Raw genomic sequence first — 13,607 nt, 5'->3', positions numbered from 1 at the left:
CTCCAAAAGAGTTTGTGCAAGGAGGAAGGATGGATGAGTGGAATTGGCTTAAGCAACACTTCTTGTCACCTCAGTTTCAGGTACGATATGTTATTTAGTTAGAAGTTTAGTTTAAATTTAAAGCACTATGGTAAGTGTAGTATTTGATTTCACTTTTGTTTTGGAAAATGATGAATTGAATCAAATCATATACCTATATATGAGCTTATGTGATGCAATGTGAAGCAGTAACTTTTCTATATGTTTTCTTAACAAAAACTCTCAGCTGCAAACTCGGCAAACCGAGACAAATTAACCATGCATCACCACGCCGGTTGTACACCTTTCATATACAATGCAGACAAACTTAGGCATGAGGGTTAATCATTATACCTTATCAACGGTTTTGAGGTGGCGTATGACGCCCCACATAACGAGATTGCAGCCGAAAAAGCCGTAAGTGTTCTTTTATGTGTTTGCTTATTCTTTTACTTCATTTATATGACACTTATGGTACTGGACACTGCTTACTTTCAATTATTGTTGGTGTGTGTTGTTTTGTGTTTATATGTTGTTGTGTTTTGCAACACTTGGATGTTGTTGTGAGTTGATGAAATCTCATATGTTTCAGCTAAGTGTTGTTGTGTTGATGTGTGTTGCTAAGTGTGTAGCATGGATCATATATATGTTTCATTAGATGCAGCATGCGAGCCTATTAACTCCTTCAACTTGCTGTTTTTTGAAATTGTTGTGTTTTGTTGTGTTTCACATATTGCTGCTGTGTTTTAGTAATTGCTATGTGTTTTGCTGTGTTGTTTGAATTGTTTTTTGTCATTGCAGAACGATATGAGACAGAAAATCCTAACAATGCTAAGCGAACAACAGCCGGACACTCCAAAGGATGAGCTCCTTCAACAAGTAGACCTCCAATCTCAGCTTGACGCATTTGAGAAGGTCCTTGGGACCAAGGGGGGGGAAATAAAGGGGCTTGGGAGAGTTGAAATTTTGGGCAAGGGAAAAGCAGCAAGGCGTTCTCGTCCCAATGATATAGTTCTTGAGGAGGTTCGGGAGCATGCCCGACAAGCCCAAGAGGAGGCACGGCATGCTCAGGAGGAGGCACAACAAGCCCGGGAGCAGGCCAAAGTAGCCCAAGAGAAGATCCTTGATTATGAGCGCCGCATACAAATGTTGGAGAAGTTTGTGCAGTCGCAGCCGAGCGTACAAGAAGGCCAACATCTTGAGGTTGATGCTTGAAGCTAGCTAGGTCCATGGTTTTTTGTTTTTGTGAAACCCTTGATATTTGCCTCTTCTTTTGTTAAACATTGTCTATATAGGACTATTAGAGGCTAGGGTATGAGGAGGGTTTAAACTATGAACTTTGAACTTGCTCTTTTATTTGTGTATATATACCTCTTGCAAGTTTAATATTTTTTGAGTATGAACTTCTTTTATTATGATTTTGATTTGCACTAGGTTTTTAACTTTGAATGTGAACTTGAAAATATACACACATAATTACTGTGTGCATATCAATGATATAATTAAATTTTTTAATAATATATAATTATAATTTAAAAGTATATATATAAAATGTTGAATTAAGACTTATGCGGCGAAATATGAGAAACCGTCGCCAGAATTGAATCCTCGCCTTAAACATGGCGACGATTAATAAATGGTCGCATAAAAGGAAACTAAGGTGACTATAAGTTCCTTTCGTCACCAATTGTTGGCGACGATAATTTCGACGCCTAAATGTGTCGGTCTTCCTCACCTTAGACTTATGCGACGATGAATATATAGTCGCCTAAGTGTTCATTTAGGCGACCATTATATTGTTTTCGTCGCCTAAGTTCTTACGGGTCCATGCTGAAGCGACGATTGTTAGGCGACCACCCTTTCGTCGCCTGAGGACTTAGGCGACGAAAATGAGCATTTAGGCGACGAAATCTGTCTGTCACCTAAGTCCTTTATTCTAGTAGTGTATTAACCTAAACCATGAGATATATTTAATTTAGGCCACATGTACGATCTTGAACCGGAACTGCTTAGCTAGCTATCACAGTGAAAAGCCTGTAGTTGCATATGTTCTTACTCGGCAATCACAGACTCACATGAATCCCCATGATCGACCTTGGCCATTATGGCCTATGAGTCTATGACCATGCAAAGAAGAGGTTTAATTCTTCTTTTACATGTGGGCTAGGACACTTCATGCTTGGGCATAACAGTATCGTACAACAATCTTATTAAAAAAATCATAACATCATTACATTAGACAATTCGCTTACTTATTATGTTATTTATATGTTATTTATGAGCCTAGCTAGCAGGGTATAAAATATAATACATAAGGATACTAAAGTCGAGAAAATCACCATTGCCGATGCACTCAATTGCAGTGCTTAAACAGTCATATCAACCATTGAAATGTAGCAACAATTCATAGTTTGCAAGCCCAGACTACCAGGACAGTCCACCTCTCAATGAGCCAAAAGTCAGTCGCAAAAGACCCAACCCTAACCCAATAGAAGTGAACCATCCCAACAAGCTCAAACTTGTTTGATGGAGGCACCTCCATCCTACGTACGAGCATCCCGACATAGTTAACGAAAACCCAGTCACAAATTTGAACCTTCTTGGATTTGAGTCCAGACCCAGAGACGGGTCTTTCTAGCAGCCATGTTTCCCAGAGGCGGTCAAGCTCCTTCTGCCAGCATAGAGACTGCCGACGTTGTCAGGTTGACCACCATCTCCCACGATTCAGCTTTCTACCCTCCACCATCAAGCGCTCCAACCATCTTAAACTGAGCATCGTTCAACATGAGCATCGAAACTGCCATCCCCCACCAAATTCAAGCTGTCGGATCTTATCTTCAATGCTACAAGAGCCGTCAACCCGAACATACCCACTCGGATCGCTTCCTTTGATGTCCCAAACACCGATTTTCTCCCATTTAAAACATGTTAGGGTAAAACCCCTAACCTAGAAAATAAAGGTAAATGCAAGAAAAAAAAAGAAAAAGAAAAAAGAAGAAGATAAAACTGATATTTTCTTAGATAGATCGGAAAAGGAGCTCCAGACAATACATATAGCCACAATCATCCAACCACCGTTGCCACGTGTCATGCACTGAGTGGATGAAGCTAATGTAACCCTAATCCTAATTAACGACTACTTAATTGAAATTAACTACTTAATGAGACATGCACATAGCACATGAGACCTCCTTGACTACTTGACTCCTACTGATACCAAGAAAGGTTAACAGTTGACTTTTCCCTAACAATTCTCCCTTCTGCAAATCAAGCTTGACCTCAAGCTTGTTACATATCTTGAAAATCCGGAAATCGAGATTGAATATCTTCAGCTTCCTCCCATGTAGCTTCTTCTTCTGTTGATCCCAACCACTGAATGAGCCATTTGGTCACTGCTACATTACCCTTCTTGTACATCCTGCCCTCCAATATTTTTGCTGGGTACCACCTAGGATTGTAGGGGTCAACATTTGGAGGCAAATGAGCTGAAGCAGTCACTGTACTCCCCAACTTCTTTTTTAGCAAAGAAACATGAAAAACTTGATGTATTTTTGCAGCAGCTGGGAGCTTCAATTTGTAGGCAACAGTCCCAATCCTCTCATCCACTTCAAAAGGGCCATAATATCTAGGAGAAAGTTTGTGAAACTTCCTCTTAGCCACACTCTGCTGCTTGTAAGGCTGCAGTTTCACATAAACCCAGTCTCCAATCTGAAATTCCCTTTCCACATGCTTTCTGTCATACTGCAACTTCATCCTAGCTTGTGCAATCTCCAAGTTCCTCTTCAAAATAGCTAACAACTCATCTCTTGTCTTTAGTGCCTGATCCACTGAATTAACTGCAGTTAATACTGAAGCATAAGACCTTATTGCAGGAGGTTCATAACTATAGAGAGCCTGAAAAGGTGTCATCCCAATTGTAGAATGATGTGCAGTATTATACCAGTATTCAGCCCAAGGTAAAGCCTCCACCCAAGAAGTTGGTTTTTCTCCTGCTACACACCTTAGGTAATGTTCAAGAGACCTATTGAGATTCTCAGTTTGGCCATCTGTTTGAGGATGGTATGCTGAGCTCTTATGCAATGCAGTTCCTTGAGCTTTGAAAAATTCTGACCAGAATCCACTCAAGAAGACAGGGTCTCTATCTGAGATTACAGAGTCTGGCATCCCATGCAGCTTAAACACTCCACTGATGAACAACTGTACCACTTAAGAAGCTGTGTAAGGATGTGACAATGCCATAAAGTGACCAAATTTGGTAAACCTGTCAACAACCGCAAAAATGACATTTTTTCCAATAGAAGTTGGTAATCCTTCTACAAAGTCCATCGATATGCACTTCCAAGTCTGATGAGGTATTTCATTTGGTTGTAGTAGTCCCGGAGGATGAGTAGCTTCATAGTGATTTCTTTGGCAAATGTCACACTACTACAAACTTCTTGACATCATATATAGTGCATTTTTGGCCAGCAAAATTATCTGTAAACCCTTTTATGAGTTATGTGCCTACCAGCATGTCCCCCATATATTGTACCCATTATGGAACTCAACAATAATTTTGGTTCTCCAATTGTCAGTGACAAGAACAAAGATCTTATCCTTAAACAACAGTTGCTCTCCCTCCAGCTTATAGTGAGGTTGAGAACTTGCATCTGATTGCAGTTGAACAATAATAATACTAGCTTCAGGATCAATTAGACAAGATTTCTGAATATCCTGTAAAAACAAATGTGCAGGAGATGAAATCCCTTGTAGTGCACTGAGACTTCCAAACCTTTCCACAATTTTATTTTCACTTGCCCCCAACTCCTCTCTCCTTGACAATGTATCTAGTCCTGCATTATTTTTGCCAGCCTTGAAATGAATGGTATAGTCATAGCCAGCTAACTTCAGCAACCATTTCTGCTGAGTTGGAGTAGAGATTTTCTGATCTAAGAAATATTGAATAGTTCTGTGATCAGTGAAAATTTTAAAATGTCTTCCTAACAAATAGGGCCTCCACTGCTGAACTACATACACCACTGCCATCATCTCTTTATCATAGACTGATAATGCAACATGTCTAGGAGCCAAGGCTCTGCTCAAAAATGCCATTCTTGAGACAGAATAGCTCCAATACCAATACCAGATGCATCACACTCGATTACAAATTCCTTGTTAAAATCTGGTAAGGCCAATACTGGTGTTGACATCAAAGCTTGTTTGAGGTCCTCAAAAGCCTTTTCTGATGCACTGATCCACTGAAATCCTCCCAACTTCAACATGTCAGTAAGTGGTTTAGCAATAATAGCAAAGTGTCTAACTCTAACATACTTTCTATAATAACCAGCAAGACCTAAAAACCCTCTCAATCCCTTCAGGGTTGAAGGCTTCTTCCACCCCTTGATGTATTCAATTTTTACAGGATCAACAGAAACTCCTTCTGCACTAATGACATGCCCCAAGTACTCAACTGAGGGCACCCCAAAACTACATTTACTCATCTTCACCTTTAGATCATGCTCCTGCAATTTCTTGAAAAGCAGTTCTAAATGTTCCAAGTGAGAGTCAAGGCTGTCACTGAAAATCAGAATATCATCAAAGAAGACTAATGCAATTTTTCTCAAATATATTCTCAGAATATCATTCATAACTGATTGAAAAGTCGAAGGGGCATTGGTCAAACCGAATGACATAACCAAAAACTCATAATGACCACTATGAGTTCTGAAGGCAGTCTTGTGTATATCCTTCGGATGCATCCTTATTTGATGATAGCCTGACCTCAAATCCAGTTTTGTAAAAATCTTGGCACTGACTTCATCTAATAACTCATCAACAACAGGTATTGGATTCTTGTGCTTGACTGTAACTGAATTGAGTGACTTATAATCCACACACATCCTCCATGTACCATCTTTTTTCTTCACCAATAACATTGGTGAGGAGTAAGGGCTCTTGCTAGGTCTGATTACTCCATTATCAATTTGTTCCTGCACTATTTTCTCAATTTCACACTTTTGAAAGTGTGGATACCTGTATGGCCTGACACTCATTGGTAGAGTGTTTGGAAACAACTCAATAGTGTGATCTTGCTCTCTTTGTGGAGGCAAAGATGTTGGAGCTGCAAACAATCTTGCATACTTATCACGTAAGACTTTAATTTTGGTGTTGACAACCATTTCCTCCTTCTGAGCACTGATAGCTTGTACCTGTACCAGCATGGCTTCTCTTTCCTTCCTAAGCAATCTAGTCATTGCTTTACAGCTTATCATAGACTCTTGTGCTGATGTTATTCCCTGCAGCTGAATTTCACTACCTCCCACAGAAAACTTCATTTTCATCTGCTCAAAATTGCACAATATATCACCTAGGGACTTCGACCATTTAGTTCCTAGCACAATCTCACATCCAGATACAGGAAGCACATAAAAATCATCAGTGAATGTATAATCCTGTAGTTGTAATTGTACAGTGGCCTCACCCTTAGTTTGAACCTTTGCTCCTGAAGCAAGCAACACATTGAGTGGAGAGAATGTTGTATCTTGAACTTACTCCCTTTTAGCAACTGTGGATGGATAAAATTATGTGTAGCTCCGAAGTCGATCAACATATGCACCACTCTCTTTTTCAACACTCCTTTCAATTGCATTGTATCAGAATTGCCTCCTCCCATTACTTGTAGACGGATTAAAAGCTCATCTAAGTCAATAGGAGCTACTGGAGCGACTGGGGGTACTTCTATATTCATCACCTCTTCCCCTCCTTCCAATATTTCTCCTTCAGATGGTACTATTTCCATACTCATTAACTGCCCTTTTCTTATGCAATTGTGACCTTTTGTGTACTCCTTGTCACAAAAATAGCACTGATTGCGAACTCTCCGAGCCTTAAACTCAGCATCAGACGTACGAACTTGCACATTTTGGGAGGCATTAACTGGATTTTGTTGTCTGCTTGCACTGGCAGGAACTGTAGGATTGTAGGGGCTCTTGGGAAGCTATTACGGTAAACCAGCTTTGAACTGAGGCTGTGAAAAAGATAATTTAGGGCTGGTGTTTCTATAAAAATTCTTCTGACCCTAGCAAGCTCACAAGCCTCATATAATGACTTAGGTTTTAATGCATGCACACTCCATCTTATTTTACTCTTCAGCCCTCCAATGAAAAATGAAACTAACAACTCCTGTGAGAATTCTGGGGCTCTACGAGAAAGCTTGGTAAACTCATCCATATAGCTATCGACAAAACCAGTCTTATTCATACGTGCTAAGGCCGCTTGATACTCAGACCTATTGTAACAGCTAAACTCCCTCATCAGCAAATCAGCTAAACCATTCCAAGTATTAGAATATTCATAACGGAACATGTATCATCTATCAGCTGCCTTATCAAAGATGTGCATTGTAGCAATGGACAGTTTCCTCTCCTTAGGTATTTGATAAAACTCAAAATATTGCTCAGCCTTGTTGAGCCATTCAGTCGGATCCCCACCACTGAATGTTTGAAATTCAAGCCTCATTTGTTTCATGGTTGGTAAGAGGTGATCATGAGGGCTGGTTGGGGATGGGGGAGGAGATGTGTGAGCATGATTAAATGGACCAGGGTTTGAAAATGAGTTGTGAGTTTGGTTTGGCTATGAGGCATTAATATGAATATTAGGGAATGAGCTATGGTTTGGCTTTGGCTGGGAGGTGTAGGAGTTAACATTGGGAGTGTGAGACATTTGGGGGGCTGTGGATGACAAATGAGATGATGTATTGAAGGTGTTGGGATTGTTTGTGAAACTGAAAGAGGATGAAGCATGTGGACCAGAATAGGACATAGAAAAGGGATTTTGGTTTGCAGGGCAGCTCATGCCTGCAACAGAGCTCCTATGCATGTTATTTTGCACATTAAAGGTAGGAAAAACAGAATTGCCAATCTGTTGAGATCCTCCCTTCTGTTGCTGAACAACCTGTGAAGCCACTCCACCAAAAATATTTGGCAAAGGTCCAATGTAATTCTCACTAGTACCAATCTTAGATGATATTTTACCATGTTGCACTCCCACATTAACATGCTCAGAGTTATGAACCGAATCACAAAATGCCCTAGACTCAGTGATAGCTCTCCCTACCATAGTATTCACCCCAAAATTAGCATTAAAATTTTGAGGAATATTCAACCCAAAATTAGCAGTAAAATTTTGAGGAGGAATAGGATTAAGAGAACTACCATCAGATCTAGCCAGTGTAGCTGATGATGCAGAAGCGCCATCTGTGGAGCTTGACACCACGCGCTGTTGAACAACCAAAGGAGGCGGAATAAAACCAAAACGCACAGATCCATCTGGCTGAGTGATAGCGGTTCCGGCTAACTCTGGTGGTGGTTGGATCTACTGTTTCTTAGCAGTAAACACGCCTAACAGCTTTAGTTCAGCCAACAAGCTCAACTGAAAGTTAGCAAGCGAAGAACTAAGTGATTCCTGCAGCTTAGCTTGCAACAAGACCTCCGTCGAGTCCAAACAAGCACTGGTGGCATCTTGATGAGCCTGTAACTCATCCTCTAGATGCGAGAGCTCACCAAAAACCGTTGGCTCATCAGAAGATGAGGGTTTCGTAACCTGCTTCAATTTCACCATGGATCGACAAGCTCTCGATACCACTTGTTAGGGTAAATCCCCTAACCTAGAAAATAAAGGTAAATGCAGAAAAGAAAGAAGAAGATAAAACTGATATTTTCTTAGATAGGTTGGAAAAGGAGTTCCAGACAATACATATAGCCACAATCATCCAACCACCGCTACCACGTGTCATGCACTGAGTGGATGAAGCTAATGTAACCCTAATCCTGATTAACGACTACTTAACTGAAATTAACTACTTAATGAGACATGCGCACAACACATGAGACCTCCTCGACTACTTGACTCCTACTGATACCAAGAAAGGTTAACAGTTGACTTTTCCCTAACAAAACACCCCCAACCGCACATAACAGTTGTGGTTAGAGCCCTAGATTGGTCGGGATCCTGTCGTCGCCGTCACTTGAGAGTATCTCTATCTCTTCTTTGAACCGCCGCCGCCCGATATCTTACCACTACATGGTTAGGGCACGAGGCTCTTTACCGCCACTAACAAACCTAGTTTTCGAAACCCTAAGCCACTCTGCGTAGGTCAGAGCATTCTCGCCTTTGTTATTTGTTTTCCTTCTAATAATAATTACATTGCTAGAATAGCATAGGGTTTTATTTAAAATTTAGGTATAACAGGTGCGTAATGTATAATTAAAATTTTAAAATTCTTACTCACCAACTTTACCTAACTTTCTTTGAAAACTTGGGAGATGAGCATTTAAAAAGTTTTGCTTATTCATTGTAGCGTAAGAAAAAATATTTAACAAGGACGAAGTCTTCTATTCTCATTAGCCATTCTTCTCAAAAATTCTTGGCGATAGGCTAACTTTGGGTAATCAGTAAGCTTGTCTTCTGGGGTATTATGAAAGAAATAATGACATTGAAAAATAATTAACTCAGGAGTCCATAAATTTGATGGGATCAAACTCATGATGACGACAGAACTAGTATTCATACTTATCTTATGAAAATTAATGTCATTTTCAGATATATGAAGTATCGATCTATAAAATAGATTTGCACCGACTTTTTTCACCTCGATGTTTTGTTACAGAGGCATAGAAGAAATTCCATTTCTCGTGGTTGCATTCGAACTGTCAACTGTGCTACATTTTCAACATGCAACAAACAAAAACGTTCTAATATTTATGTTTGTTTTATCCCAAACTTGTAATCATTTCTCGCACTTTAGACGATTAACTCAAATAACGAAAAGGAAAGCCGTTAGACAATCTTTTGTCATTGTTCTCATCACAAGCAAAACAAGATGTTGTTGTCTATCTCCTTCATGTTTGATTAATTGACTCAAATTTTCTGAGATCATCCTACATTTATCATAATTTCACTAAACACACTTGTAATAAAAGAAACACGCACATATTAAATTAACATATATACTTTTCATAAAATAAAAAAAAAACGTATTCACTATGTGCATGTGTTTTTTTTTATTTTTTGGTGGACACAAAAGGAAAGCTGATAAGGACCTGGGGTTTAAGACTCTTTTTTTCTTTCTTTTTTTATTTTTTTTTGGAGAGAAGGGTTTAAGACTCTTTGTGCATGTGTTTTATATTGTTGTTTCTATACAGATTGAAGCAGACCTGATCATAGATGCAAAGAAATAATATGCATATATTATTGTATTTAACTCTAATTACTAATCACTAGTGGCCTTGATGAACACATGCTTTATAAAATAAGAGAATTTCCAGTAATGCGGGATAAGAAAGTTGGAGTCACTAGCAGCTAGCTAGTACTTACAGTCATCTTGTTTGAAAGTTACGATAGATACGTTCACATGATCGAGGGAGCACAAAAGCCACTTCACCAAAGTGTAAGTAACAATTCTTGGCTAGCTTCTATATTTCAGATCGAGTTTACTTGGTGCCAGAAACACTAATAGTTAAAGCGAGCAATTGACTCGCAAACAAATGTATATTGCATCGTATACTTACAAACTGTGTATATAAGAATTAAGACCATGAACAGTCAAAAAGACGGCCATGATCGAACTGTTATCTTGGTGATCACATCATCACATATATTATTCTACTTGAAACTTCATCTTCATGCAAAAGCTATCATTTCAATTACACATTTACACACATCTATAAATACAGTCCCGAAACAAATACTAGATCCGTGCCTATCACAAAAATACTAGAGCCGTGAATATACTTCTAAGACCAATCAATGGCTTACCAAAAGATTTGGACTGTCATCTCCCTCTACCTCGCGGCCATATCAACCATTTTCCACCACCTCAAATCCATTCTCTTCAAAACAAACTGGGATTTGATCATTTTCAGAATCCCAGATACACTTGTATCCCTCTACTACAGACTGTGCGGTCTATCTCCTTGCACCGTTGACATTAACGACCAAACCACCGTCCACTTCTGGACCACCAACCACCGCCGGTTCGACAAACCAAGCCTCGTTCTGATTCACGGCTACGGTGGCAACTCCCTGTGGCAGTTCGTCCGTCAACTCAGTCCCTTGTCCAAAAAGTTCAACGTGTACGTGCCGGATTTGCTCTTCTTTGGGAAGTCTTACACGAACAGGTCTGACCGGAGCGAGTCTTTCCAAGCCAAGTGCGTTATGGAGGGGCTGAAAAAGTTGGGGGTGGACCGGTTCTCGGTGTACGGTATTAGCTACGGCGGCTTCGTGGCGTATTGCATGGCGGAGATGTGTCCGGAGACGGTGGAGAAGGTTGTGATCGTGAGTAGCGGGGTGGTGTGGAATGATCAGCAGAAGGAGGAGTTGTTGAGGGAGAATTCAGATGCTTTGGAGATTCTTGTAGCGAAAAATCCACATGATCTACGGTTGTTAGTGAGTCGATCGATTTACAAGTTTGATGTTTTCAAGTGGGTTCCTGACTTTGTGCTTCAAAAGCTCATTGATGTGAGTTCTTCTCTCTCTCTCTCTCTCTCTCTCTCTCTGGATGAGCTCAACATTAATTAATTTATGATGTTTTGAATTAGTAACAGCCGCGGTGTGAAACCCTCGTACCCATATTCGAATCTTGCTGTACTGAGACAAATCTCAATCTATTTTTCTTTTTGCGACCATGATATGGATGTGTTTTGAAATAACCATTCGACACTCATTAGAGAAAACCGTGTAATCTCGACTATTATTAATATCAGATTCTTGGTAATTATTAGAGACTCGAACATGACACACATACAATAATGCAACTAAGACGAGAGTGATATGATTGAATCGAAATTGATAAATACAAAGTTGGCGGATAGAGAGCGACTTTTTAAGTGTTATACTAGCCTTATTTTTACTTTTGTTATATTTGGACTTTGCAGGCTAACAAGGAAAATAGAAAGGAGAAATTAGAGCTATTGCAACACTTGGTGGCAAAGAAAGCAGATGCAGGCCTTGCTATCCTAAGTCAGGTAACAAAAGTCTTAATTAACTCTTATACTCAAAGCTTTATATATGTTTTCTCTTGGCTAAATTACAAAGCATGCAATTGGAGACTAATTGCTAGCTTGAAAGCAACTTTATCTTCCCTTTTTTTAAAATTGATCAAGGTTTCATTCGTGCAGGAAACGCTGATAATTTGGGGTGATCAAGATAATGTCTTCCCACTTTACATGGCCTACGACTTGCAAAGGTATATGATCAAATTGAACATTAGAATGCTATTAGAGAAAAACACTTACTTAATAAACGTTGTTTCTATTCTTCTTCTTCTTCTTTTTTTCAGACACTTGGGCGCCAAATCAAAATTAGAGATTATCAAGGACACAGGGCATGCGGCACATTTTGATTCACCGGACACAATCAATGGATTAATAGAGTCATTTGTTTTGGGTGTTTAACCCTTCATTGTTGAAAGTCAAATGATCAAAAACATATTGATTAGATACATTCTAGAACAATATTTCGTTCTAGTTTTATTTTTATCTTTTTGACAATGTTCTAGTTATGTTAAGCTTGTACCAGTTTAGACATATCTAAACAAAACATTGTTTGGAGTACATATGATGAATGCTATGTGCCTTGGCTTTGAATGCTACTGGTTGGCTACTACAAATGTTTCTGTTTTTTCTTAATCGGTTGGAATGAAATGTAATCACAGTTGCTGAAACCAAGAAACTGTAAATACCAGTTTGGCATGGGATAACTAATCTGAAATTCCTTCGAATGATTCTTCGAACCAGCAGATTCAACAGTTCTCAGCCGTTTGCTGTTACTGGTTTACTGATACCCTACCAAAATATTGCGGGAGCAAATAGCAACAAACACATACCATTGATACCAGTATCAAATCTCTTGTATTTTTTTATTAGCCGATTTGCTACCCTAGCTTTTATTATGGTGTCAATTTGCTACCCTAGCTTTTAGTTCTGCCATTTTGCTACAATATGATTTCAAAATCGGCCGAATTGCTACCCAACCATCAAATAAGCCAATTCTGTTAACTTTTCCGCCCACATAGACGGAAATGTGAGGGTATTTTCGTACACTAGACAGACTGATGAAACTAAGGGCCAGTTTGGCTTTGCGTTTTCGGGAAAAAAGCGGTGTATATTTACCGCTGCTAGAACTTCACGGCGTTTGGTTGTCACATCCCGACCCTTATATTTTTACCTTATTTACTAGCGTGATTATAATAAGAATTTTACCGTCTCCGTCATTGAGTAAATAGTTTAATTGGTCCCTAGAGGGGTTTCGGGGACGATTATGTGCGGAGGATTATTCGTATGAGGAAAATACGACGACGGTAAAAATAGTAAATTTTAGCTAGTAAAAGGTAATTTTTATTCGGGTATTATTTTTCGGGGTGTTGAATTTTGGAATTTTGGGTTAAAAGGAGAGTTGGGTCGGCTGGGCCGAGCCCAACCCATTTCTTCTTCCTTTCTCTCTCTCTCCCTCCCGATTTTTCTTCTCTTCCCACCCGGTTTTTCTCCTTTCTCCACCCGGAAAGTTCTCCACCGCCGTCCGCCGCCGTCCGGCCGCCCCAGACCGCCACACCG

General features: G+C 39.6%; 3 protein-coding genes across 3 annotated transcripts; 1 reads left to right on the top strand and 2 right to left on the bottom strand.

Moving 5' to 3' along the window:
- Window positions 1-3,306: 3,306 nt before the first annotated feature.
- LOC101309860 lies at window positions 3,307-5,043 on the bottom strand. The gene is made up of 2 exons (XM_004305702.1): window positions 4,526-5,043; window positions 3,307-4,204 (listed from the first exon to the last, which is right to left on the bottom strand). The coding sequence occupies exons 1-2, from the start codon at window positions 5,041-5,043 to the stop codon at window positions 3,307-3,309; spliced, it is 1,416 nt and encodes a 471-aa protein (XP_004305750.1).
- Window positions 5,044-5,096: 53 nt separating this feature from the next.
- On the bottom strand, window positions 5,097-8,616 carry LOC101309573 (enzymatic polyprotein-like). The gene is made up of 5 exons (XM_004305701.1): window positions 8,395-8,616; window positions 7,854-8,274; window positions 7,075-7,322; window positions 6,550-6,994; window positions 5,097-6,499 (listed from the first exon to the last, which is right to left on the bottom strand). The coding sequence occupies exons 1-5, from the start codon at window positions 8,614-8,616 to the stop codon at window positions 5,097-5,099; spliced, it is 2,739 nt and encodes a 912-aa protein (XP_004305749.1).
- Window positions 8,617-10,710: 2,094 nt separating this feature from the next.
- Window positions 10,711-12,528, top strand: LOC101299211 (2-hydroxy-6-oxononadienedioate/2-hydroxy-6-oxononatrienedioate hydrolase 1-like). Its single transcript, XM_004303644.1, has 4 exons — window positions 10,711-11,514; window positions 11,931-12,020; window positions 12,174-12,241; window positions 12,335-12,528. Exons 1-4 carry the CDS (start codon window positions 10,804-10,806, stop codon window positions 12,447-12,449), a joined length of 984 nt encoding a protein of 327 aa, XP_004303692.1. The 5' UTR covers window positions 10,711-10,803; the 3' UTR covers window positions 12,450-12,528.
- The last annotated feature ends 1,079 nt before the right edge of the window (window positions 12,529-13,607 follow it).

Source organism: Fragaria vesca, linkage group LG6 (assembly GCF_000184155.1).
Source record: "Fragaria vesca subsp. vesca linkage group LG6, FraVesHawaii_1.0, whole genome shotgun sequence".
Lineage (NCBI taxonomy): Eukaryota > Viridiplantae > Streptophyta > Magnoliopsida > Rosales > Rosaceae > Fragaria > Fragaria vesca.
This window is presented reverse-complemented; position numbering and strand designations above follow the sequence as displayed.

Bases quoted from the DNA above. Each gene is read 5' to 3' on its own strand.
- LOC101309860 (XM_004305702.1), bottom strand. From the start codon at position 5,043: ATGGCAGTGGTGTATGTAGTTCAGCAGTGGAGGCCCTATTTGTTAGGA. The intron at 4,205-4,525 runs GTAGGCACATAA...GTTGTTCATCAG, and splicing joins AATATATGGGGGACATGCTG to TGGAGTGTTTAAGCTGCATG.
- LOC101309573 (XM_004305701.1), bottom strand. From the start codon at position 8,616: ATGGTGAAATTGAAGCAGGTTACGAAACCCTCATCTTCTGATGAGCCA. The intron at 8,275-8,394 runs GTGTTTACTGCT...GTTGTTCAACAG, and splicing joins CTGAACTAAAGCTGTTAGGC to CGCGTGGTGTCAAGCTCCAC. The intron at 6,500-6,549 runs GTAAGTTCAAGA...TGCTTGCTTCAG, and splicing joins TCCACAGTTGCTAAAAGGGA to GAGCAAAGGTTCAAACTAAG.
- LOC101299211 (XM_004303644.1), top strand. From the start codon at position 10,804: ATGGCTTACCAAAAGATTTGGACTGTCATCTCCCTCTACCTCGCGGCC. The intron at 11,515-11,930 runs GTGAGTTCTTCT...TGGACTTTGCAG, and splicing joins TGCTTCAAAAGCTCATTGAT to GCTAACAAGGAAAATAGAAA. The intron at 12,021-12,173 runs GTAACAAAAGTC...TCATTCGTGCAG, and splicing joins GCCTTGCTATCCTAAGTCAG to GAAACGCTGATAATTTGGGG.